Below are 25,675 nucleotides of genomic sequence, written 5' to 3'. Positions count from 1 at the left end.
ATCATCACAGACTTCTGAAATAATTTGTACATACACACTCTTTATATAAGACATCTGTTTGACTATGTTACCATAACAGGGACATTCTCACCCTGGAGACAGAATTTCTTTTTTGCCTTTGTGAGATAGTTTGCTGTCAGACTGTGAGCCTTTCCCTGTCAGAGAAAGCAACATCTATCTGAATAAACTTGGATTTGAAGCATGAAATGTGTGTTGGGAATCAGAAATCACTCCTAGAATAATGGACATATATGGGTTTCACAAACAGAAAAACTCACTTCACGCTCCTCGGAGTTCTTCCAGCACGTTCCTTGTTCTGTTTGACTGGTGTATTTCAGCCACAGGAAATGTAGAACCTGCCCTGCTCAAACCAAGCTGCAGATCTAAGGGAAGCAAAGAATCCCAAATCACTATTTCTACCTTAACTAATCTGACAGCTCGGCTCTCTAATCCCAAAGGGATCATTAGCAGGAAGGTTATGTAAAAGTAAAGAAATGTCCTATACCACACTAAGCTAATCATCTAAGCTCCTTTGATAGACAATGAGAAGAGCTGCTATTGCTGGCTGTAACTCCTCTCATACTAAATTTCAAAAAATTCAGAGAGATCAAGCTGGTGAAGTTACTGTCTCTTCCACTGATTTCAACGGGAATCTAAATAGTACCTCAGACATAGGTGTTGACATCAACATAAGGTAAATCCCACCCAGAGATTAAATGCAGATCTGAAAATATATTCAGTCACCTAACTCCCTGTTCCCCTAATTAGTATCTAATAGATTAGTATCTATGCGATTTAATAAATGTCAGATAAATTTTGTGGCCAAGGAAAGGAACTCAAGTCTGCCAATTCGTCATCTAGCTCTCAGGCCATCATGTTAGCTTTCTTTTCGTGGCCCCATTGACGTCAGTCAGAAGAGTGTGCACACAGATGAGGTCCGCATAGTGAAACAGAATCTCATGTTGCAAACCTGAAAGTGAACAAGTGTGGGTAATTACTCTGTAGAGTAATTCTGTAATTCTGTAGAGGTTCTGATCAGTAGGCCATGATTTAGTTTTACAGCAACGGTCTTATGTAAGGCAGGAAAAACACCTGTCTTATATAATCCACTATGCAGAAAAAAAGCAACACACACTTGCAAGAAATTTAGACCATACAATTGCTGTTCACATTAGTGAAACCTTGTTCAATGGCTGATCTGAATTGGAAGAAGGTTCCACGATTTAAGCTAGGATTCATAAACAGTGTAATAAAAAACATATACTAGTTGCTTAGTCATTTGCTGTAAAAAAAAAGTCCATATCTTTGCTTAGGAACACAATTAGTTTATTTGGAACTAAATAAATGAATTAGATATGAAAAAAGATTAATCACTGCAGTTTATGAAATGTTCTCTCCTCTTGCTTTCCTGGTTGTATTCTACCGTATACCTCTCCTGATTTCAGGAGACAGGGAGAGAGCAGGCTCAGGATTTATCATTCTTGTTAGATCACCACAAACTATCTTGAAGAAACTGAACAACTAACATATGGACAACTCTACTCTTGCCAGCTCATTAACAACTCTGAGTCATAGCTACCCCAGCTCAATGGGGATGTCCATATTCTTATGTTACCAATCAGGGCTGGGGAAAAAAGGATCAGCAGAGGCAGAAAACAGACAAGAATGTGCAATTAATGGCTGTACTTCTGTGTTAAAACCTGTATTTGGGAACAACCAGTGTAGGAGTGAATTTTGCCACTCCTCATGGTACAGAACAATAGTTCTTATAAATTCACTGTCTCTGGCATTTCTGCCAGCTTTATTAAGTCAACACAATGACCCACAACACAGTACAGCTGAGGATACTACCATGTTCCACAGCTGTCTTATTTCCTGTGCAAATACTTCTCTTTCTATTTCTTCCCCATATCTGGTTGGTCTTGTGTGTTGTTCTGGTTTTTTTTTCTGTAGTGATTTAACCAACAGTTGCATGAAGGTGTATAGATCATTCGTAAAAGCAACCACATGCAGTGATCTTAATTATTATAGGTTTCAATAACTTCAGAAGTAATACCTGATCTACAATATGAAACTGTGATTAGTAGTATACACAGTACTTGTATCTAATGTCTCCTTCATCTAGGGATGAAACTAGACACATATAGATGTATAGATTAGACACATAAAAAAGGATGAAAGAGGAAAGGCAAACGCAGGACATACTAACTGGCACACATGAGACTCTTCTACTGCCAACAGGATAGGGTTAAGTCTTCCTTGGTGATAAAAATGAGATCAGTGACTCCAGTAACCTTTCATATGAAAACACATAAGGCCCCCCAAAACAAAATTATTTCAAGTTTCTCCTTGTAGTCTTTAATATTTAGGACTTGCAATATACACAGCTCTGCAAAGTGAGACCTCAGTAGCTGCAGAACTCAAGAACCTAGTTACCATTGATCAAGTAAAAATCTTGTCAGTGTTGGACACCGATGCTCCCTGCTATTTCTTGCCTCAGCAAACCACAGCCAGTGCAAGAGCACCTGCACAGATCCCTCAGTTATTAGCTGCTCCAGCTTCCTCTTTCCAAAATCTCCCAAGCATTGAAAGGACCCTGTTGAAAATCTCCCATGTAATAACACTGGGTTATCTCTACAGGTCTGAGGAGTGACCTTTTTCTTTCTTTCACAGATTTTGGCCTCTTCACAGATTAGGGAGTTTGTGAATGCAATCCATGTCAATATTAGCAAGTGACTATTAAAAAACCCAAAACATAAAAGCAATTTTCAGAAAGAAACCTTGTATACAGCTTAAAATCTTTAAAGGCAGCCTTGGCAGGATTTCTTCTGGCAACTCACAAAGCTTCTCAAATCATGTTTTAGCTATTCTGCTCTGCTTTCAAGGGTACAAATGATGCCTAGTTTGCATTAGTCAAGTCACAAAAGAAAGCTAGGAAAACCTGGATTGACATAACATGCTAGCAGCAGGAGCTGTTAAGCTGTAAGTAAATAACATCCTTGTTTGTTCTCTAAACCAAGTTCATCTTGGCACAGAAAGTTAACACCAGTGACAGTTCATCTCACTATCGATGAAAGGAGAATTTTGTCTTTCGACATACCAGTAGTGTCATTATCCGGGAATCCTTTGGATTTGAAGCTCTTATGCACTCCCTTCACATTTAGAAGTCAAACTTTTCTTTCTGATGCCAGAAATTAAAATGCCTTCTCCTTAGTGTATTTGTATTTACCTATTAAGAATGTAGATGAAGCATTTTCTTGCAACTGTAAACTCATCAACCATTTTTCTTAGAATGCCCCCCCAACACATAATCTCAAATACAGTTAGAGAAGGTGTTAATTATAGGCAGTGAGGTGACGATATTAGTACAATTAGTATTGCCCAGGTTTGTTTTATGCTCTAGTGCATCTTGTCACAAATGGCTGACATAGAGAAGGTAAAAATTTCACCAATGATTCCTCTCTCTCTTAAAGCAAGGGAAGGTTTTTCCTCCAAAATGAAGCATTTCTTAAACAGCAGCCAAAATGAAGCATCTATTTTGAACAACCTGTATATCACATGCCAGAACACATGTATTAATGTCATCTTTAATCTCATGATTTTTAAAAGAAAATCCCCAAATCCATTAAAATTATGAATGAAAGCAGCACTGAGGATATAAGCAGTAAAGTACACAAGCCTCACACCCATGGTCCAGATTTAGGTGACATACCCAGACAATGGTAAGATGAAGTCACAAACTCCACACACAAGAAATCCCAGTAATCTCTGCCAATCTGATTTAGGAAAACTTTTTTTCTGGTCCCTAATCTGGATGACTTGCATAACCCTAGGTGTTAAAACACAACGCACAAGAAAATCTGTGCAGTACCACGAAATGCAGACTGCTAAACATCCTATCACTGGGTGCAACCCGTCTTTGATGTACCAGAGGACAGTAAAAATTATTACACAGCAAAACGCAAGAACAGTTCCAAAGATCAAGTTAAAAAAACAAGTTAGCTTCAGCCTTTAACATTCTGCACTGTATTTTGCTTTATGTGGTAAAATTGCCTTTATGAAAGCCAACATAACCTTTACTCTCCAACAAGCAGTCAAGCATCTGGTGAATTTAAAGACACCTTTCAATTCATCGTCCTTAGGAGACTTAGTCTGCATTTTAAAATTTTTCCCAATGCATATTTCCTTCTAAAGAGAATTAATGTTTCCTGAACAGACATTATAATTATAATTATAGTACACCTTACAACAATTTAATGAAAATTATGTGCTTTAGTTTCTTTTTTAAAACAGATGAAAATTTACTCATAAAATTACATACCAGCTGAGATTAAGTTTAAAAATCATATAGATACAAGACCTCTGAAATTGTTTAAATACACACACATCATGATGCAACTCTGGCATGAAATATGTCTTATTGTTAAATGAAAGTTGATACAGGTCTGAGATTAAGTCAGATGGTATTGGACTCAACAGATCTGTATGTTTCACAACACTGCCTAACATCGAAACTCTGAGTTACTTTCCATTAGTGATCTCCCTCCCCATCTTCAGTAATTACACTGGTATAATCCAGGTACAGCACACCCCAAAAGAACTTCACAAGTGTTTTTATGACACATTAGGATAGAATTAATAATAAAATTAATTTATTATTATTTTAAATTAACAATTTTAAATTAACAATAAAATTAATTTATTTTGCTTGTTTCTACTCCAGGTTATTTCCAACACAGAATGAGAATCATTGTGTTCAAGGAGTGCAAATCAAGTACTCCAGCAGTTACAGCAAAGTGAGATTCAGAAGTGATTCACATTTGATAGTGCATTTTGCCACTGAAAACTCTGGCAGTTGAAGTGGAAGAAGTATTTGTAAAGAGGTCTAAAACAAATCTGCAGCCCTTCTGAATTATGAATTGCTTCTACAGCATGCAACAGCTCTGTTGTATACACAGAAATGCTCATAGTCTCTGTTCAAAGGGAACAGTGGGCTTTTGACAGAAATTAAATAACCTGCAAAAGCCTATATTCTCAATGATGTTCATGGGGGAAAATATTTTTTTCAATGTTTTATGAAAGGATTCTAAGTATGAAAATTTGAAGCCAAATTCACACTTTTGGCAACTGAAAGGTCTCAACATACTATTTATTCATGTCTGTCTTCTACCCTGTCCTCCACTGATATCCACTTTATTCCGGCTCAGTGCTAAGTGTTCCCCTCAACCTAGTATTAGGAGATTTTTCAATTGTTTAGCTGAAATAGGTACCAATAGGAGGTTTAGATGGATGAGAAATGTAATAGAGGAGATGATATCATCAACTCTCACATTTATGGCAGGCAACGCTCCTATACATTAAAGCAAAGCCCTCTTCACAAAGGAACACGCTTGTTTAAAATTGCTCATTTTTCAGCAGCATTCTATAACACAAGAATATGTACTAAAGGCTGGGTTCTGATCCCTAGTCTCCACGTAGACCAACATCCTTACTTGTCGGGTCTCCTATTGAAGTGGATGAAAACTGCTATTGATTTCCACATGAATAGGACCTGAAGAATCTAACATAATACTCCTCACAGAAGTCTTGCACTGTGAGGAAGAAGAAACTAGAATCCTTCATATGAATCATGAAAATAAATCACAGGTATTAGTTAAAATTATACTAACTGGAAAAGTACATAGGTAGTGTCTCTCTGGACTCGCCTCTTTTACATCACAATGCACTTTATGCCTTTATATAGGAAATCAAAGAGTGCACTGAAAATGGGAGGTTCAGATTCTACACATTAAGTGTGCACATACCTGAGTATGAAACCCATTCAGGAACACGCTGGCACATTCCACATGTGGTAACATGCCATGGTGCAAGCTTGCCTGGCCAGGTGCCACCTCCTACCCTTTTCAGGAGAATCACTGACCCATGGCAGCAAACACAGAGAGACTGTGCACTTGGGGTGCTGAGTCAGACAAGCAGCAGGCTATCCTGAAGTAAACAAGGCACATGACTGTCGCTCTTCACATACAGGTTCTGGCCTGAAGATCAGCTTAAAGGTTTATTTGAGACTTTAGTGTTAGCTACTTGTTAAGGGCTTCAAAGATATCAAAAAGTGCAAGTCACTCAGTGGTTTTCAGCCACACACTACTTTCTACTATCACTTTCCTATTGCATCTTTGTGAGTGTGAGGCAGACTAGAAGTGCTCGATGTACTCAAGTCTTGCACATCCAAAACAGTCTGGATACCTTTTTTTTTTTTTTCCCAAACCAGGCTGGAATAATCCAATATGAGGAGTAATTCAGTTACACTGAAGTTTCTTCTTCACAATGATGAACGTGGATAGTAACACTAGAAATGAAAATTAAGCTACAGCCATAAGAAACAGATCAGACTTGTGCCCTGTCTATAGATCTGGAACTTTAGTTTTCAGTATTAGAGTTATATTAACTGACCTGTGAGTTTTTCCAGAACATCAAATCCATGTTTCAGAGCAATGATATCAAGAAAAGAGACTGTGCCATCTTCAAACCTAAAGAATGGAATAAATGAGCAGAGTAAGCAAAACACAGAGCTATGGTAGAGACTTTAAGTCTATTGTAAGAGTTACTATTTTGTATTCAGTGACTCTAACTTGCAGAGGGGGAACTCTTCTCTTAGGGATTAATCTTCCAGTCTTGTAGTGTCCTGTGAATCAAAAGTATGTTCTTCAAAGCTATAGAGGTTTATATGAACAGTTGCTTGTGCATAGAAAGTTATAATTTTCCCCTGAATGGGCTACTTGTGGGTTTTTAATTTTAAAGTAATGCTTAACAGTTATGTCTTCTGTGTGCTCCTCCTGGAAATTAATTTTTAACTGACCTGTAACAAGAGCACTATAAAAGAACTGGGAAAAAAGTGCAGTCCCTTTCATTATCTTTTAAAGGAAACACCAAATGGAAACAAAACTGTCAGATTTTATGAACTATTGCAGCCATTCCCATAGTTCAAGAGAAGAAGGTGCAGCTACAAGGTGAGATTGTATTCAGGAAGTGGTGCATTCAAGGGGTCAGAAGGAACACCATATCAAGCATCAAAATATGTTCCATTTAGGCTTTGTGTGTACCGCAGTCCACAAGAAGTTTTAAGGAGTGATTATTCATCTTGCTTCACCACAAAGAGGAACATAGAATAATGAAGACAACTGATGAGGTTGGAACTGTACAGAGCTGTACCATGTAAGACTGAACCTGGGATCACAGCAAGTCCCTAATAATGAAGAAGCTGTCTCCAAAATTGTAACAGTTAATAAGCAGTAAATGAGCCCACCAACAACAACTCCAAATCTCATGGTTCAAGTTTAAAATTAAACTCTGACCACGAGGATGAGACCTCACAGGGAGCTGGTGTTCCTTATAACTTTTTCAGAAAGATCTGATGATATCCACATTGAAGAATGACTGGACGAGATAGAACAAAACAAAGTCTCACACTTTTGAGTAAAACACTTTACATACACATTTTTTACCAGAAAACAGGGGATTAATTTTTTTTTCTGGATGTATAATTTTTCATAATGCATGTTAAAAGCTTTTGGCACCACAATTAATTATGTATTGTGAAAAGGGTCAAAGGTTAAAAATGTCAGAATTCAAATGCTTTTTCTTTACCAAAATAAACCTCAATAGAATAGCATAACAGCTCTCACTTCTCAATTCTCCTGTAAGTTTTCTTATTTCTATTTTATTTTTCTATAGTTATCAAATAATTTAAATACTGCAAGTGACATCATCAGATGAAGGACATATAAAGCTTCCAAAATATTTGGCAAAAGTTCACACACAAAAAAAAAAGCAAGAGTATTGCGTATATATGATAATATGTTCAGCTGTGATGAAAGAAGACAGATAGACATGGTAAATAATTATAAACCAAGTGATATATACATTCCTCTCTTGTATTTTGTTTGTTCATATGGTCCCTTCTATTCATACATTGCCAGTTTTCCACTTCTGATAAACAAAGTATGAATATTTATTATTCCTATAATATGTATATTATATATATAATATCTATAATATTTCCAGTGCACTTGACTCTCACATATTGCTGATGAGCAACTTCATGTCAAAATTTTCAGGAATCATCTATAAATTATGATATTTAGCAAATTAAACCTTAAGTGTTATAGCAATAGTGCCATGGCAAAACATGATGCTAAGGGCAGCTATACCCTTCTTGAGACACAAAGAGCTGTCTGTCAGAATATTTAACCGTATTTAAGATTGGGAGCAGAAATGCTTCTTGCATTGCAAAACATTGGCTTCAATGACTACTTTTCTATTTCGTGCAATTGATGCTTCAAATAAACTGTTTCCTCACTCAATGGCAGTTTCAGTGTTAGAATAATCAGTCTAGGATGATGTTCATTTGCATGCTGGTCTAGAAGCCATTTCCTGTAGTAATCAAGGTTTTACAGCTGATGATGTATAAAGGATACTTACAAAAGCTAATACTGCAAATACCAACCCAAGAAACAAGAAGCTTACCTCTCTTATCTAGATCTTATTATAATTGATCTCATTTAATCACGTCTGGGATGAGCTCAATTGCTTAGCTGATTGTGTTTGTGAAACGCTAATAGTATTTCACATCAAATTGCTATCTGACAAACTGGTTAAACAACTCATGGCATAACAAAAACCAGAGCAGCCTGCCTAAAATCTATCAAGGAGTTATGAAGCCGATGAGCTGCTCTCCTTTTCCAGGGCACAAGACTTCTGCTTCTAGAAGGAAAAATTTTTGAGTCATGAAAGAAAACTATTGCTTTACAGAGAGCAGTCCTGCCTTTAGGATCTTCCTAGGGATGGTGACAGGCTAGTCTTTCCTTGAATTCTTGTTCAACTGCTTGTTGTGACACTTCTCTGTTAAACTTCCACATAGAAATGCTATTTTCTAAAGTCATCATCCCACACTTCAGGACAACTGAAACATGGGTTGGACTTGATGATCTTGGAGGTCCTTTCCAACCCGGCTGATTCTATGGTACTATGATTCTGTGAAAGGAAATGGTGACACCTTGGGCAGATTCAATTCATCCTCTTCTTAGCCAGGTAACCTTTACATGGAAATATGATGACGAAAACCTTGGCCTGGACAGATGTGATTGGAAATAAAGAACCTAAGGTCTATAAAAACAACTTATGTTTAAAGAGAGGACTTAGAGCTAAAATTGGTGCAAGGCAAAAATATTACCCTGATGTTGGACAGCACTGACTTAAGTCAGGAACCCAGAAAGACCCTCAAGACCAATCAACCAATGCTGAAGTGGTGAAATACCTTGCATAACATAAGCTATTCTATATATGGAAAGTATACAAGGCATGGCTTTTAGGTTTTTGGGTGGGAGCACCTGCTGCTGGATTATGAGAAGGTTGAATTGTTTAGCAGGCAGACGAGTGATTCAGCTGTTTGGGTGGGGTTTTTTGAGTTTTTTTTGTTTTGTTTTGTTTTGTTTTTTCAATTCATTTGTCCAGTTTAAGTAAATCTAGACACAGAGCCACTGTGCACAGAATCACAGAATACCAGGTTGGAGGGAACCTCAAGAATCATCGGGTCCAACTTTTCTTGGCAAAAGCACAGTCTAGACAAGATGGCCCAACACCTTGCCCATCTGAATCTTTAAAGCGTGCAGTGTTGGGTAATCTACCACTTCCCTGGGGAGATTATTCCAATGGATGATTGCTTTCATTGTGAAAAATGTTCCTCTTGTGTCCAATCAGAATCTCCCCAGGATTAACTTGTGCCCATTACTCCTTTTCTTTTCCATGTGAATCCTTGTAAAAGGGGAGTCTCCACCTTTGTAGACACCCTTTAAATACTGGAATATGGTGATAAGTTTTCCCTTTTAAAATCTAAAACTTTTGTCTTACTATTCACCTACAGCATGCTCAGCAGGATCTCAAACTCCACAGTATTGTGATCACTGCAGCCAAGGCTGTCACTAACTGAGATATTGCAAAGTACATTTTCTTGGTTTGTGTGTAGCAAATTCAGCCTCATTCCTGGTTGACACATCTAACATACATATGAGAAAGCAGTCCTTTGCACATTCCAGAAACCTGACAGATGATATGTGAGCTGCTGTATTGTTCTTCCAATAATTGTTTGGGTGGTTGAAGTCACCCATTCTATTGATTTGAAGCTTGTTTAAGTTACACTGATACTGCTGCATTGGCTTTACCGCCCTGGTTTGGAGGTCAGTAGCAGATGCCTACTGTAAGATCTTCCTTGGAGATGACACCTTTCCTCTTGAACCACTCATTAGATAGAGCTTCCATAATCTCTGTTGTTGACTTCTATAGTATTCAAGGTTCTCTTTAACTTCGAGTGTGACTGTGGCTCTTCCTCCTCTTCTTTCCTGCCTGTCTTTCTAAAAGAGCCTATAACCATCTATCACAATGCTCCATGCATGCCAATTGTCCCACTATGTTTAAGTTATTCCTATGATATCATAACTTTCTGATTGGGCACGGAGTTCCAGTTCCTCCTGTTGGTTCCCCAGGTTGCATGCACTGATATATATACACTTGAGGGGGTTGGTGTTCTAGTTCTCATCTTGGGAGGTAGCTAAAGAACTTTTGCACATCTGCAATTTGCATCCATAACACAGCCCAGAGCACTGAAACTTTGATAAAAATCCCATCACAAGGTCAAAAATAATACTGCTCATTTTTGAGCATTGCTGAGTCAATGCAACTGCAATGAATGAAGGTGGGGGAGAACATCACTGTCAGCCTGCTGCCACTCTCCTTTACACCTGGGTAATGACTCCATTTAGGTCAAATGAACAGAAGTCATTCCTGAGTTTCTAAAGCAGGTAAAAGAAAAACCAAATCCATAGAGAATGCACATTTCTTGAATAAGCTGCTTTTCTTTTCTTTTTTCTTTTTTTTTTTTTAACACTTCTCAAGAGTGGAGCTGTCCTTTGAAGTGAGATGTTACATGAGTTCCTTTCATCTTTTCAATTCATTTATTTTCATCTAATTAAAAAGTACAACAATACAGAGAGATTCTTGGGATTCATTTAAAAGTAGTTCATTCAGATACTATTTTTCAGCTCATAGAGATATTTCATATCACTGCCACATGAAACAACTATCTTGGCAAATTCAATTTTTACATTTTATACATTTGCTTGTTTATTCTAAAGTGAAATTTTATGGAATGACACTAGCACCTAGGGTATACAGAGTCAAGCTTATGATTGTAGGAAAAGACTGTTTTCAGTCATATTCATGTTCTTAAGTTGGTAATTGCCATCTCTGATATTAGCAGGGGAACGTGTTTTAATTGGTCTCACTGCTTTCTAACATCAAAAAATAATATTTGCAAAAGGAGCTATATTTGTTCTGCTTTTCTTTAACTTAAAACATATCATTACTAGGCTACAAAACCTTTAGGGCCCTGTTTTGCTCTTTAGAACTTCCATCAGCTCTTCCTGAGACAAAGTCCTCAGGTACCTTTCCAGGGTGTTTATGTCTCTCCAAAGGACATGATCCCCTTCTCCGATTTTGTCTCCCACAGATGATACTCTTCAATTTTAGCAATTTGCTGGTTGTCCACATTGGTCACTTTCTTAACTGGGTGAAACCCTGGTCACATTAACACCAACAGCTGAACTTTAAGAGAGCATCTCTCAAGATTAAGCATTTTCTTGTGGGCTTTTTGATCCTCCACTAGTAAATTCTTTGGAACAGTATATGATCCACAGACCACTAACCTCTGATAAACACATCATTTTGACTAAATATCTTTGTTTCACACAGTGGATGACACTGAAGCAAGTAAATAAAATTAGCAGATAGCTTGTTGTAACAGACATATATGCTAACATTAAACCATCCTTTCATAATAATCTAACTTTTGTGCAATTGCCTGCACAGAAGCATGCTAAAGTTAGCTAAGAATTTAGTAGGTAGGAGGGTAGTAATAAGTTACAGAACTCTGAATAAGACACCTACTCTCACCATGTCAGCAACTCCTTTTTACCTCTGTTAGTGTTTATTATATGATCATGAGCAATGATTGTTTCTCATAGAATGAAAGGAGATCCAGAGCCCTAAAAACTGCCCCTTGTGGAGGAGAAAATTGAATTGGTAAGTCAATCCATATTTATTTCTCCAGTGTCCCTGTGCATCTTTCCGTTATATACAATTTGATGAACTTCTAGCTGATAACTTTGCTCACTATGTATATCTCTAATAATCTTCCCCTTTTGCACTAAAAAGATTAGCAATCCTTGAGTCTGTTACTCAAATTGGTAGGAATGACACATTCTGATTTTGCAGATTATCAGCTCCACAGGACTCTTCCTTTTGATAAAAATCACACTTCTTACGATATGTATCACAATAACTTTCAGCTATATGCAATTTTTAAATACAGTTCAATTTCTTCTACTAATATAATTTTTACAATTAATAATTTACAATATATCTAAAAAAGTATTTATACAAGAGATTTGCCATAAATATTTAAATCACAAAACAATGAATGAGTTATATCTCAGGGATAACATACACACCCTACCTACCCCTACAAGGACCCCCCAAAGTAAAATAATAAGAACATTACTATTTTTTTTTCCTCACCAGAAGCCATTGGTCACAAAATAACCAATGCCTCGCATGTCACTGGCCAAAGGTTCCCTTCCAAATTCACAAAACAGCCCAATATGTTTTCATTGCATTGCTATGGCAGTGGGGGAGAAACATAACAGTCTTTCTCTTTTAAATTCCATCCTGCAAAGGGATATTTCCTTGAGGTACATTAATTTTAGGTCTTTAGGAACATGAGGCCTGCTGGTTAACTGGTCTCAAAGAATAATATGTTCAACTATCAGCTAGTTAGTTTGCAATTTATACTCATTCATCTTAACTTGTAACTTATTAATGTCAACAAGAACTCCATTAAGGTGCAATTCAGTGTGAGCAAGTGTATTGCAAATGATTTCTGTATCTGTCTGAGTATTTAACATTTGATATGGATTATACTCCCATGATTATAGATCAATAATCCAAATGTTCACACCTCTGCTTCTCATGGGAAGGCAATATCCAGATATAACCTCAAGTAATGGTTAAAGTGAGTAATTTGCAAAGTGTATTTGCATAAACTGTTCATTGGTCAGTTATGAGTAGTGAATCATTCACAAAAAATCAAAACCCTTTCTTTGATTTTCTCCTTAGGAGGCAGAAGATGAAAGACATTCTGAAAGTAAATTTTTATAGGCAAGACTGACCAGCTGTATTTATTTGTCCATGTTCAGTATAAACAGATTTATTTCCTCATGAAGATTGAGATGTAATCTTTCATCCTGAAACAGGTGCATTTGGGGATAATTAATAACTTTGTAATGACCTGCTAAAGATTTAAATTTAAATACAATTTAAACATTGGCAGACAAAAAAGGCTCCACTTGAACATGAATTCATTCTTAAAAATCTGCACCTAAAAATACCACTATCTAATCATGTGTGCCAGTGAGGCAGACCCAGATCAGTGACCTCGGATAAGGTTAGCAGTAACTTATCCTCAGATGATGGAGAAAAATCCCTATGATTGCTTTCCAATGGGTGGTCTCCATTCTGTAGAAAGGTCTGTGCCTAAAAGTACAGGTTAGTGCAATGCATAAGCTTTATTTCCACTGCAGATAAAAGTGAATTCAGCAACCCTTCTGAGCACTTTATTCCCTCACCTGGGCTGTGTCTGTGAAAAGACTTCTTTGATATCACCCAGAAAGCTTCTTTCTCTAGCAATAAAAATTCTCTCCAGATGTAATTTTCAGAGGAAATGTATACTCAAGATTAGCAGAATGCATTGGGAGCTGTGAATTAAGCCCGTCATGTTAAACCACTCTGTGTTGAGCCACCATGTGGGGAAGATGTGTTCTTCCTTCATGGCAACCTGAAAATTAACTTAAAGAACTTCAAATGTTGGTACTGTCAGCAAGACAGAGGCTCAAAGTGTTCTCATGAACATGAGATATCTGTACAGGTCAATTGTATGAGATTTAACAGGGCAAAGTTCCAGGTCCTGTGCTTGGGTCACAACAACCCCAGGCAGTGCTACAAGATAAGGGAGGGTGGCTGGAAAGCAGCCCAGCAGAAAAGGGAGGGAGCTGGGGTTGTTTAGCCTGAAGAAAAGGAGGTTCAGGGAGAGTCTTGCTCTCTACAACTACCTGAAAGGAGGCTGTAGCCAGGTGGGGGTCAGTCTCTTCTCCCAAGTAACAAGCAATAGAACAAGGGCAAACAGACTCAAGTTGCACCAGAGAACACTTAGATTGGCTATTAGGAAAAATTTCTTCACAGAATGGATTTTCACCATCCCCGGAGGTATTTAAAAGATATGTAGGTGTGGCACTGAGCGACATGGTTTAGTGGTGTACTTGGCAGTGCTGCATTAATAGTTGTACTCAATGATGTTAAAAATCTTTTCCAACCTAAATGATTTTATGATTCTATGATAGTGATGCCACAAAAAAAAAAAAAAGAAAAAGAAGTTGGGGAAGTAAAGGTTCTTAATAGAAACTATTTTTTTTTTCCCTGGAAGGCAGGAAGTTAAAAAAGTAAAAAGAAATAGAGATTTTTTTTTTCCATCTTACTCCATAGCAGCCTATCCTAATAGCTTTCCAACTAAAAAGAAATAGAGAGAAGGTTCCTATCTATATTTTTATGATGCAGCTACAAAACAATCTAATTCAAAATTCAAAAGGAAAAACCCTACTGTTTCTGCCCTACTCTCATGCTTGAAAAAAAAATAACATAGAAAGATCTGCTACACCAAACCAGGTGCATCTTGGTAATTAACTGGTTTACTGCAAAACCTATCAAGCTAATTTTCCACTTTGGGACTATAATATGCAAATTTCTTCCAATGTTTTTTTCATTTTTCAGCATTGTTGTGAAGCTTGCTGAGACTTCACACTACCCTGTGAGGTCAACAGGTAGCATCTCAGTGATGAGGGAAGTTGAAGAAGTAAATAACTTTTCTTTCCAAAGACCAACTCTAACTGATTTTCCATGCATGGACTGGATATTGGGAGCTATCAAATCTCCAGAAAATTGAACCCACAGCAGTAATACTGAATTAGCAAGTATTGCTAATTTCTTACTTTTATAAGTAGCTTGCAGCTTATACTGCAAAAAGCCAACAACCCTTTCCATGCAACTTCCTCTCCTCTTCAACAGGAATGCAGTGATGGAGATCCTGAGAATATCTTATGGTCATGTTATAATCAAAGGTGCCTGCTTTAGCTTTCACAGGTGTCCTGCATTGAGGAAGTTCTGGAGGTCTTCCAGTTATCCGAATCCAGAAGAAAGGATCATCTTAACTTACAATTCCTTCAAGAACTCAGGAAAATTCTGGTATGTTACCCAGCGTTGCTGATGCTTGAAGTAGGGAGAACAGAGAGATGATTCCAATCCCTAGCTTTGACAGAAAAGAGCATGAGGCAGGTAGCTGAGGAGACAGCAGGGTAAAGAAACAGCAGAGGGTCAGAAGTGTCAGAGGGTTAGAAGAGTGTACATCAGTAGAGAAATAAAAGGCTTAATATTCATAGAAGCATTTGTTATGTAATAATATCATCCCAGCTCTCATCCAAACAGAAAACAGGATAACGAGTGGGTGAAAGAAGCAGAAATGTTTATATGCTAAGACAAAGTATGTGGGCTACAAAATGGGGGGATTAGAGCCTCTGTAGGACGCTACCACATTAGTATGTGGTAGAAAAACAATCATAAATGGAAAATGTGCTAAAGAAAACATAAATGTAAGAGAGACAGTGGTGAAGAAAACAGAAATGTTTTGAATTGGAATGTCTTTGGTGAGGTGTTCAAAACAAGAAGGACTAGTTGCTGAGGCTGTAGGCTATGTATGTATGTTGGGAAAAAAATGTTTCTGTGTCCAACAGATACTTTTCTGTCACTCTCACAGAAATGAATGTTACCTTAAATTTTCTTCAAGCAAAACCAAGATAACAGAAATGGTTGAGTTCAATAATTACTTAATATCAGAACCAAACCCCAAAAAACCTGCTACAAATAAAATAATTACTGCAAAAATGGCTATTACAAACATTTATGCAATACACAATGGAAGACTGACAGAAATCCTGGTCAGAGGGATTACAAGTTTACATGGCAGAGACAGATAAGCAACCTCAAATGAGGTTTTGAATGTTACTGGGGCAAAATGAGACATTAATGAAGCTACTTGGTCGGGAAAACTGAACTGAAATCATCAGATACTTACATATAGAGGAGACCTAAAATTACTTGAAGCTAGGTTCAAAAATATATGGAATTTATATCCCAAAAGTATAAAAGAAATCAAGAAAATGAACTTTTAGAGGAAGCCTCCAGCAATAACATGCACTAAAAGGACCCTCTTACAAGAGATTTTAGCATTGTTTATGAAATCAGAAAAAGTGTTGCTCAGGGAAGGAAGCTATTTTTGGAAAAATAGAAAGCACAGGGTTAAAATGAGAATTCTTAGGAGCCAAGCCCTAACAAAATAAATCAAACTGAACAGCAAGCTATTCTTTATACAAAATCAAAGAAAAATATTAATGCTATATAATAACACATAAATATAAAAAAATAAAGACTATAAATAAGAAGTATTATGATCATTATTCAAGAAGCAAAGAGCTGAAAGAAAAGTCTGAAAACTAACTGAGTACTTCTATTCAGGTTTTAACATGGACTGCTGAAAACCACAGGACAAGATAGGATGACTCATGACTGAAAGTGTGTGGAAAGTGTGAAAACTGAAGTTCTTGCAACTGCTGTGGAAACTCACTTCAAAGGTTTTAATGTGCTTGAACACAGGCAGACAGATGAACTATGGTCCAGAATTGTAAGAAACTGGCATTAAAAAGTATATAAGCCCAATAACACAGGCCAGTAAGCAAATTTGTCAAATCAGGAATGGAAAACAGAAATCACAATATTTCTACTGAAGAAAGGGAAACAGAGTGATCCAGAGAACGACACATCTGTTAGCTTGAACTCAGTGTTATATACATCCTGAAAACAAGTTCTGAATGAAAGCACAATTAAATGAGTAAATAAAAGCATGTTCAAAAGCCCCATGGATTGTGCCAACAGAAAATCAAACCCAGAGAGGCTGCCATTTTAAGAGCACATTATTTTTCTAGGCAAAGGAAATGCAGAGCTAATTTATCTGGATTTCAGTAAAACATTACTTCTAGTGTCATATGCAAAACTACTACAGAACAAGAAGTATTAGAACTGGTTTCAGTAGGCTAAGCAAAAGGGGAACTTTTAAGCTAAAAAAACGTTTCCCATTTAATTCCTCAAGCACTGCTTTTGGGACAAGTATCTCTTTTAGTAGTTTCACTAATGATCCTGGCATAAAAGGTAGGAATGTGAAGATAAAGTAGGTTGCTGAAGTGAAATCTGGATATCATCAGTGCCGAAGATGGGATGGTATATTGTGTGCAGTAAGAAACGGATAATGTTGAAAACCCTAAAAACAGAAACAAGATTAAATGTATAATATGCTATAATGTATGATAAGTACATCATCATGTATAAACCCTATTATGCACTTAGGGATTATTGACATTAACTTCTGCCATGAACTGGAGGACTGTCATCCGAAACATCAGATTTACCAGTCAATAAGCATGACAAACAGGAAATCATGCTAGGACTTATAGATAGAAAAATAAGAACACTGTTAAAAAAGGTCTGATAAGATTTTCTGTGGCATACTGTAGATGATGATCAGAGGAAAGTAAAACCCATCTTATAGAAGTGTTCAGTTCACTTAGGTATAGTAATCCAGAGTTAAGTAGAATTGCCTGGTAGGTCTAGAGATGGAAAAGGTGAGCAATGACTAGGAAGGAAAAACAGCTACAGGACAAAATGCAGATAAATGACCAAACTGACTACAAGGTAATACAGACTGCAAATTAGAAGTCTTGTGTCCATGCAAGATATGAGATTATAGAAACATTTTCCAACAGAAGTATCAGGAACAAACCAAAACCAACATATCCTCCTTCCCCTGTGCCAAAGTTGTCCCACTCATTCTGCGCACAAGCTCAGTATAAAGAGGGGTTTATATAGTGTGGGTGTCTTTGACAGCGAATAGGTTGATTACATGACCCAGAAGGTTTTTGTCCTTCCTAAGAACACATCAAAATAGCAACTGCTCTTATCTTCTGAAACTGCATATGAAAATAACATAAATACACAAGTTTGTAACTTTGTGAACCTCTGAAAACCGTTTTGATTTTCCCCTGACCAAATCAGTTCCATTTGACACGCAATTAAGGCAACACTGTCTTGCTCAACATCAGTTGTATTAAGAAAGTACTGACATGAGTAAAAGCAATGTACTTATTGACAGCTTTTTTTTTTCCTTATAAATTTCCATGCATATTCTATCAGCTTGACAGTATGACGTGTTGACTAGTTCCATATGCTTCCAGTAAGGAGGGTCTCTGATGATGGTGGTGAGGAATAAATAGATACTTTTATTTTGATTAATTGTAACAGAAGTAAAAGGTGATCTTGAGAGCTGTATGATTTTATAAAATTATGTTAACACAGTAAACATAGAAATACCCACCTCCATTAACTCTTTTTTTTAATGTAAGAGTACAGAAAATCTCTCTGCCTCAATCATACCAGACCTAAAAGAATCATCAAGAAAGAAAAGCTGTCCTGTGACATTGTAATACAAAATACTCATTTGAAAAACTCAACATGCACCAATACTGTAAGTAATCCATTCCCTCTTATCAATAAAAGCACTTTCAAAATTCAGCTCTTAATGAGTCTATAATCTCCTGGATGAAAATATATTGAGTTTTTGTAAATGCTACAGAGAGCATAGCAGTAAGTATAACACAAAATGATTGCATGCAAGTTTCATTAAATTGCATCCTCCCACCACAGAAAACTAAGTATGTTTTCTGTAAAAAGCCCACTGGAGAAGACTTTCTCATAGTTTGTTTACCAACCAAAGACTAACCAGGACTGAAATGAAGCTCCTTGCTCTTCCACTAGTTTGACGTTTCAGGTGCAATCTACAGATATTTCAGGTACATGCAGCCAGGTAACTGATGTTTGTAAAATAATAGGCAGTGAAGATATCTGGTATGAGTAGAAATATCCCACAGGAAAACCTGGTGACATCGCTTCAAATAAAGTATTTTCTATTTAGGCTCACTAACCACTGGAGAGAAGTAAATATGGCAGAAAGCAAGTAGCTTTGCATGCAGGGAACTCAAAATATACAGAGGAAAAATAATGACATTTGAAAAAGTATGCTTCGTATACTGCACAAGTAATGAAGTACTTTGCAAAAACAGCATCCTAGGAAGATAGCAAAGAAAGCACAAAGAGAATTCACATTCATTGAGTTGACATAAGCCCTGGCTCAGCCAATTGGGTGCTGTGGTGGTGTATCATAGTGCACTGCTGAGCAGCCCACGGCATTGCTGCCCACAGGAAAAGAGTTTGCACTATCAGAATGGGAGCTCTACAACAACAGAAAGTTTCCCAGTGGAAAATGAATATGAATTTGGACAGCAAAGGTACGTGGAGTTGTCATGCACAAATACCATATACAGTCTTTAGGGAAATAAAGGAAGCATAGTAGTATGAAGACAAAAACACCACCCTTACAGCATTTTGGTGTTCAGAAGGATCCTTGATTTTAAATTTAGTTCAATACTGGTCTTTCACATAAGACAACAGAAATCTGGAACGTCATATGGAATATCTGGGATTGTTACATGCCACTTTAAAATGACACATCCATTATGTCACTGAAAAGTTTTGCCTTCAAAACAATTATTCACATAGTGAATTCCAAATGTATTCCAGATATTTAATCTCTTAATATATGTAGAAAACTCCATATAAAGACCTAATAAGACTGTCAGACCATTCAGTATTTTGATATATCAGCTGTGCTTTTGGAAGACTTCTTTTCTCCACCCTCCTTTCCCCATATATGTTAATGTTTGCGTTAGTGGTTATAATTACTGAAAAAAATCCAGTTGGGATTAGATTTCAGTTATAATTAATGATGAATGTGTCAAAGTATTATGATGTTGTTTATCACACTGCTTGCAATGTAATTTAGTGCAATAATACTAAGACTTGCTATGTGACAGTTATTTAGCATTTAAGTCTTCTTAAGATGCTCTGCAGAGTATCCTGAATGTTAACTATGGGAAGATTATTTTATACAAAAGCAGCTTCAGGCAAAATGTAGAGACAACTTGCTAGAGCCCAGCAAAAGCTCTTAAATCTTATGTCATCTACAAGCTGAAAGATAATAATTAAATAATCTAGACATGTTGTAAAGCTAATGAGAAATCCAAAGGATAAAATTAAAAATTGACATTAATGGGGCAGCTTAACCATATGAGGTAAAAAACAGTCTTTTTTCTTTCTGATACAATTTCTGAAGAGATATCTTTCTTTTCATGTGTACATACACACAAAAGATTGAAACCTAAGATCCTGGGGGAAAAAAAAGAAGTAATAACTTCAGATGCCATAGACAGACAGTTCAGAGTATTTTAAGGTAAGTCTTTGCTGTCCTAGTTTGTTATGGGATTTTTGGTGTTTTTTCTTTTCCCGCTTTGTAGCCACTAAATTAATTTTCTTTTCACCTCAGAGATAGTCCTAAGAATTTCCTACTGTCAGGAGTCCCCATTGTGCATTTACTTGTATGCTTGTAAATCCTACTGCTGGACTTGGGCCTTTTTCTGCAATGAATGTGCAAGTTGCCCTGAGGAGCTGTGTCCCAGCACAGTACAGAGCTGCTGTACATGACCTCAGATCTAAAAGGCAAGCAGTAGTTTTATATATATTATCTGGGATGACTAAACAAAGATAATTGATTGCTACATATCTTTACCAGGAAAATATCAGGCATGGTGGGAAACAACAAAGAAATGTTCATTATTTTTATAGTTAGCTTGGCTAAAATGAAAAAGTTTTAATGTTCAGCCTCAGTCTAGATGCAAGATCTAGTTTAATGAAAATTGTACACATATACAGAAAATCAGTTCACTTGGGGGTATAGTTTTCCAATGGTGACTTGCTGAAAACTCATATAGAGAGTTCAAAATTCACAGTAGTATTTATTTTGTTGTGATTTCTTACAGTGCTAAGAAGAGTGTTTGGGCGTGAAGGCTGAGAAAGAGCACCATGCTGCTTTCTTCTGCTTATAGCACCCATGTCCACAGTGGGAGAGGGTGCCTGAGGGGTTTTCTGGAGAGACTGGCAGGGACACACACTGCTGGCTCCCACCATGAGATGTTCTCATGGAGTACTGGTGCCTATGTCAAAGTTCACTGGTCTTTAGATCTTGCACTTTCCCTTGATCTAATAGGTGCCACCTGCTATGTTGCCTCTACTTGCACTTCTTCTTCAAAAAGATTGAAGCTACTATTGCTAATTAATAAAAAATAATATTAAAAGTTAAGATTTTCAATAAAGGTATGGGAGTCAACTTGCTTTTGGGTAGATACACAGCACTTCATTCAGTTTATGACCAAATTAAATCCCTGCAAATCATCCATTGATGTGAAGAACAGTGACTTGAGTAATTTCAGATTTCTTTCCTATATGCCCATGAGATGTAAGTCATCAATTTTTATCCTAATTAGGTAAATTGGACACTTTCTAAGTAATTACTCACAAGGATCTGCTCAGGAACACGTTCAACCATTCAAGTCAGCCAGCTACCTTGCGCCATGCTTCACAGTTGGTCAGTTCAGTGCTGCTAATCACAGTGAGCAGGTTATCACTTAATACCTTGTGTCCTTCCATGGACATTTTTCCCATAAAGAGATGATAATGAGATTCAAGCAGTGTACACTAACCTAAATGCAAACGTAAGTTTTTCTTCATTGACATGTTCTCCTCAGTCACTATTTAAACCCAAATCTTAATGCACCTCTGACAGACCTTTGTGCAGTGCCCATACACAAAAAATAAATACTGTTCTCCTGCTTTATAAAGGTGAACTGGAGCATAAGTAGAAAAGAGCTGCAGTTCCCATTTGAGATACTATGGGTTCTGTTTTCAAGTGCTGGGAGTAGCTATTGTTCTACCAACTAACATCAGTGTTGGATTTCAGAGTTTAACACAGTCTAAGGAAATAAAATCTGTGTCTTGTTTCAAAACCTGTGTTAATCAGCAAAGATACATATCCTATATTAAAACAAATAAAAATTTTATGGAACTTGAAAACTAAAGATGATCCATATATCTAAAATTCTAAGACTTTCCTTTAGTCACAGAATGATAGAATCATTGAGGTTGAAAAGGACCTCTAAGATTATCGAGTCCAACTCAAGCCAGAACTACCACCACTAAACCATAGCCCCAAGTGTCACATCCATGTGCCTTTTTAACACTCCCAGGGTTGGTGATTCCATCACTTCCCTGGGCCACCTATTTCAATGCCTGACCATTCTTTCAGTGAAGAACTTTCCCCTAATATCTAATCTGAACCTCCCCTAGCGCAACTTGAGGCCATTTCCCATGTTCCTGTCACTTGTTACCTGGGAGAAAGAGACTAAATCATAGGTTATTACTCCTTTGTGGACTCAAAGTACACTGGCAGATTGCAGATTGAATACCAAAGAGCAAGTGATCAGCATTATGTACATCTAAGACACACAGCTATGCAGAGAAACTGTCTAAAAACAGAATGCCATTTGGAATAGGACAAGAATTCCCTGAAGTGAGTAGAGAAATGAAAATATTTGGTCTCAGAGTCTCTGAAAAGCACAAATTAATACGACTGTTTAACATGCGTGAGAAATGCTTAAATACCCAGGGACTATTTGTAGGCAACATGAAGAAGATACCAAATAAAATACATTATAAACAACAATGGCACCATACAGACTGTGCTGCAGGTAGCCTCTGTTGTCAGTAAAACTGTGTACTGTTTCAGAGATATATGACCAGGTAACACGGTCTTGTTAACAGTTGAGTACTTCAAGACAGAAGCAGCAGCAATGGAGCACCACAGAGCATTTCTTAACATGAAATGAAAAATAAACAATCCTTTCTTTTCTAGTCACTTGTTCTCTTTTTCTTTTAATAAAGGGCTAATGAATCCTTCCAAAGCAAGACAACGCAGGTGCAGTTCTTGGGAACAGCAGGTACCTACATACTTGCTCTAAGAAAACAAAGAAAGTTGGCAGATCTTAGTTGTTCTACCTCCTGAAGTGTTTTGGTACATACTGATTAGACTCCTACTAATATTTATGCTAATTAAGGGCCAAGTCTTTGCACTGCTACCTCTCAGAGACACTGGGTCTTCACGCAGTGTTCTGGAAGACTCTGTGCTTCTCTGGAAAAGCATCTTCTGTGTTTAGCCAATCCAGTGACCATACATCTCTCTTAGTGCACAAGTACAAATTACCTATGCTTGCCCAGGTATAAATAATTTATATTTTAGGAAGCATTGCCAGGAGCAAACAGTCTCTATAACCTAAAGGAAGGTAAACTTCACACAAGAAAAAAAAAAATCTTTGCCTAGGAGGCTGCTTTGTAATTAAACAACCTAAACTGCATTATTTTCCGGTGAGAAAACATGCTGATAAAACTCTTCATTTAAGCAAAATATGTCATAAATGACAGAAAAATCCATGTTTACTTCCAACACAGTCAGCTAAAATCTCATTCTTCAACAATGGCAGGAGGAGGTTTGAGATAAACTAAATTGAATATAGCGTAATTATATATAATTGTAATTGTATTGGTAATTATTTTTCTTAATTTGAGTCTTTATCAAATGGCTGAGGAAATATTTATAATGTAATTGTTATGCACACTGGCACAATCATAATTCACACTGTAAATACAGGGCATTGTCTAAAGCTTTTCTTAAGAGTCAAGTATAATCAGGGGATTGCAAAACAAAACCAAAAAAACAATGGAGTGAAAACAGAATAATAAGTCAACAGTTCATTGGGATAATCTTACAAAAAAGATCATAAAAATATAATTTATAAAAAATCCCTGTAAAACTGTCACACTTAGTCTCAATGTTGACATTTTCTACCAGTGCAGGGGTTCTGCAAACAGGATTATTACTGATGCATCTCATATATGCCAAGGAGGTCTTATTCTCTTAGGATGCTGCTATAAGGCAATGCTGAAAGGGAAAAGACAAACTTTGAACTTTTCAGTCATAAAGAAATCCTCATTTTAAATGGTAATCAAATTGCCAGGATCAAAAGGATTCAGGGTTCTATCACTCTGTTGACTATATTTTTCCTGCAATCAGGGAAGTAATTGAAATAAAAATATTAAGACAGAATGCTGGAAATAGTACAAGGTAACACTGTCTTCTCAGATATGCCCAGAGACTGCAAGAAGGCCCAGCAGGGACCTGAGCTTCCAAACCTAATTGGGTCTGTAGATATGTACATTATTAAACAAATAGAGAAAACACGATAGACACTATGCCTCACCGATTATGTTGTTGCCCGAGGTAGCAGATCAAGTTCATCTCTGAGTGAAAGATGCTGTCTAAAAATCTAAGTATATTGAAATTTAAAACAATCCCATAGATATAAAATACTACTGCTAACTATTTTTTTTTCCTTTTAGGATTAGGGTTTATTGAGAAGTATTTTATAAAGGAGATTATCTTTCTTTTACTGTGCAGTTTAGCTTAATGTCATGCAAAGACTGCTACAAGTATTTTCTTCCTTTTTTTTTTTCTGCAAACTGAAACAGATGCCAAAGATATTTTCCCCTATGGAAATCTGACAAATAGTACTGTCATTGCTTTATTTTTTTCCTGCAGATCTGTAATGCATATAGTAATTATATCGCCATGGGATGTCAAATCACTGTGGTATATGAAGCCATAAAGTCTCTGTTGCAATTGATAACTATATGTTCCAGTAAAAATAAAGTTATATTGTGTTTTCCTTCAGGTTTAAGAAGCAAATTTCATCCTCTACAATAAGGTTGTTTCCTAGAAATTAAACTTCAAAGAATTCTGGTTTTGACTTAGGGAGAAATGGACAAAAAGCAGGAGGCAGTGTCTGGATGTCTATTTTCAGTGGAGCACCAGCAAAGACTCTCTGATTTAATGTTGTCTAAAGCTTGGAAGGCAAGTTTTATAAAAAAGGTTAAGAGATTTCCCAGCTGTAGCAGGTAGTCCCATAAATTATGTTACTGCAACTTATGAGCCTTCTTCACTTGCATTTTAGACATCGTGACTACAACAGGTCTCACGTCCTTGGATTCTCAGGGGCAAGAATTTGGCTGAATTCTTCTGGTTAGAGCACTATGCACTGCCTGGAACACAGAAGCAGGCTTAAAACCTCCTACTCCTCTGCTTGTGAGAAGAAAACAGATGCGTTCAGTGTTTGGGTTTTGGCCTCTTCCCTAAATGAAAACTTTGAATTAGAGAATTTTTCATGTATTTAGGTTTTCAATGGACTTCAAAAAAGAAGTGTATGCCTGGAAATTTAGCAGTTTGAAATTAGGTGATTAATTAGCTATTATTATTGACATAATTAAGATTCACATTATTTTTTCACAGGACAGCACCACTCAAAGACTTTTTGGATCACAAGGAGCCCTAAGACAGTCAAGCCATTAGAAGTTT

General features: G+C 36.8%; 1 protein-coding gene across 1 annotated transcript in view; it reads right to left on the bottom strand.

Annotated features, from left to right (window-relative positions):
• The window catches only part of MOCOS (molybdenum cofactor sulfurase), a 341,863-nt gene that overhangs the window by 84,737 nt on the left and 231,451 nt on the right, over positions 1-25,675 (bottom strand). Inside the window, exon 7 of the mRNA XM_029958899.1 lies at positions 6,451-6,527. Within this exon, the coding sequence (XP_029814759.1) occupies positions 6,451-6,527 (77 nt within the window). The remainder of the gene's footprint in view (positions 1-6,450; positions 6,528-25,675) is intronic.

This window comes from Manacus vitellinus, unplaced genomic scaffold (assembly GCF_001715985.3).
Source record: "Manacus vitellinus isolate BGI_N305 unplaced genomic scaffold, ASM171598v3 scaffold_17_pilon, whole genome shotgun sequence".
In the NCBI taxonomy this organism is placed as follows: domain Eukaryota; kingdom Metazoa; phylum Chordata; class Aves; order Passeriformes; family Pipridae; genus Manacus; species Manacus vitellinus.
Note: the sequence above shows the minus strand (reverse complement) of the source record. Positions and strands in the feature narration are given on the sequence as shown.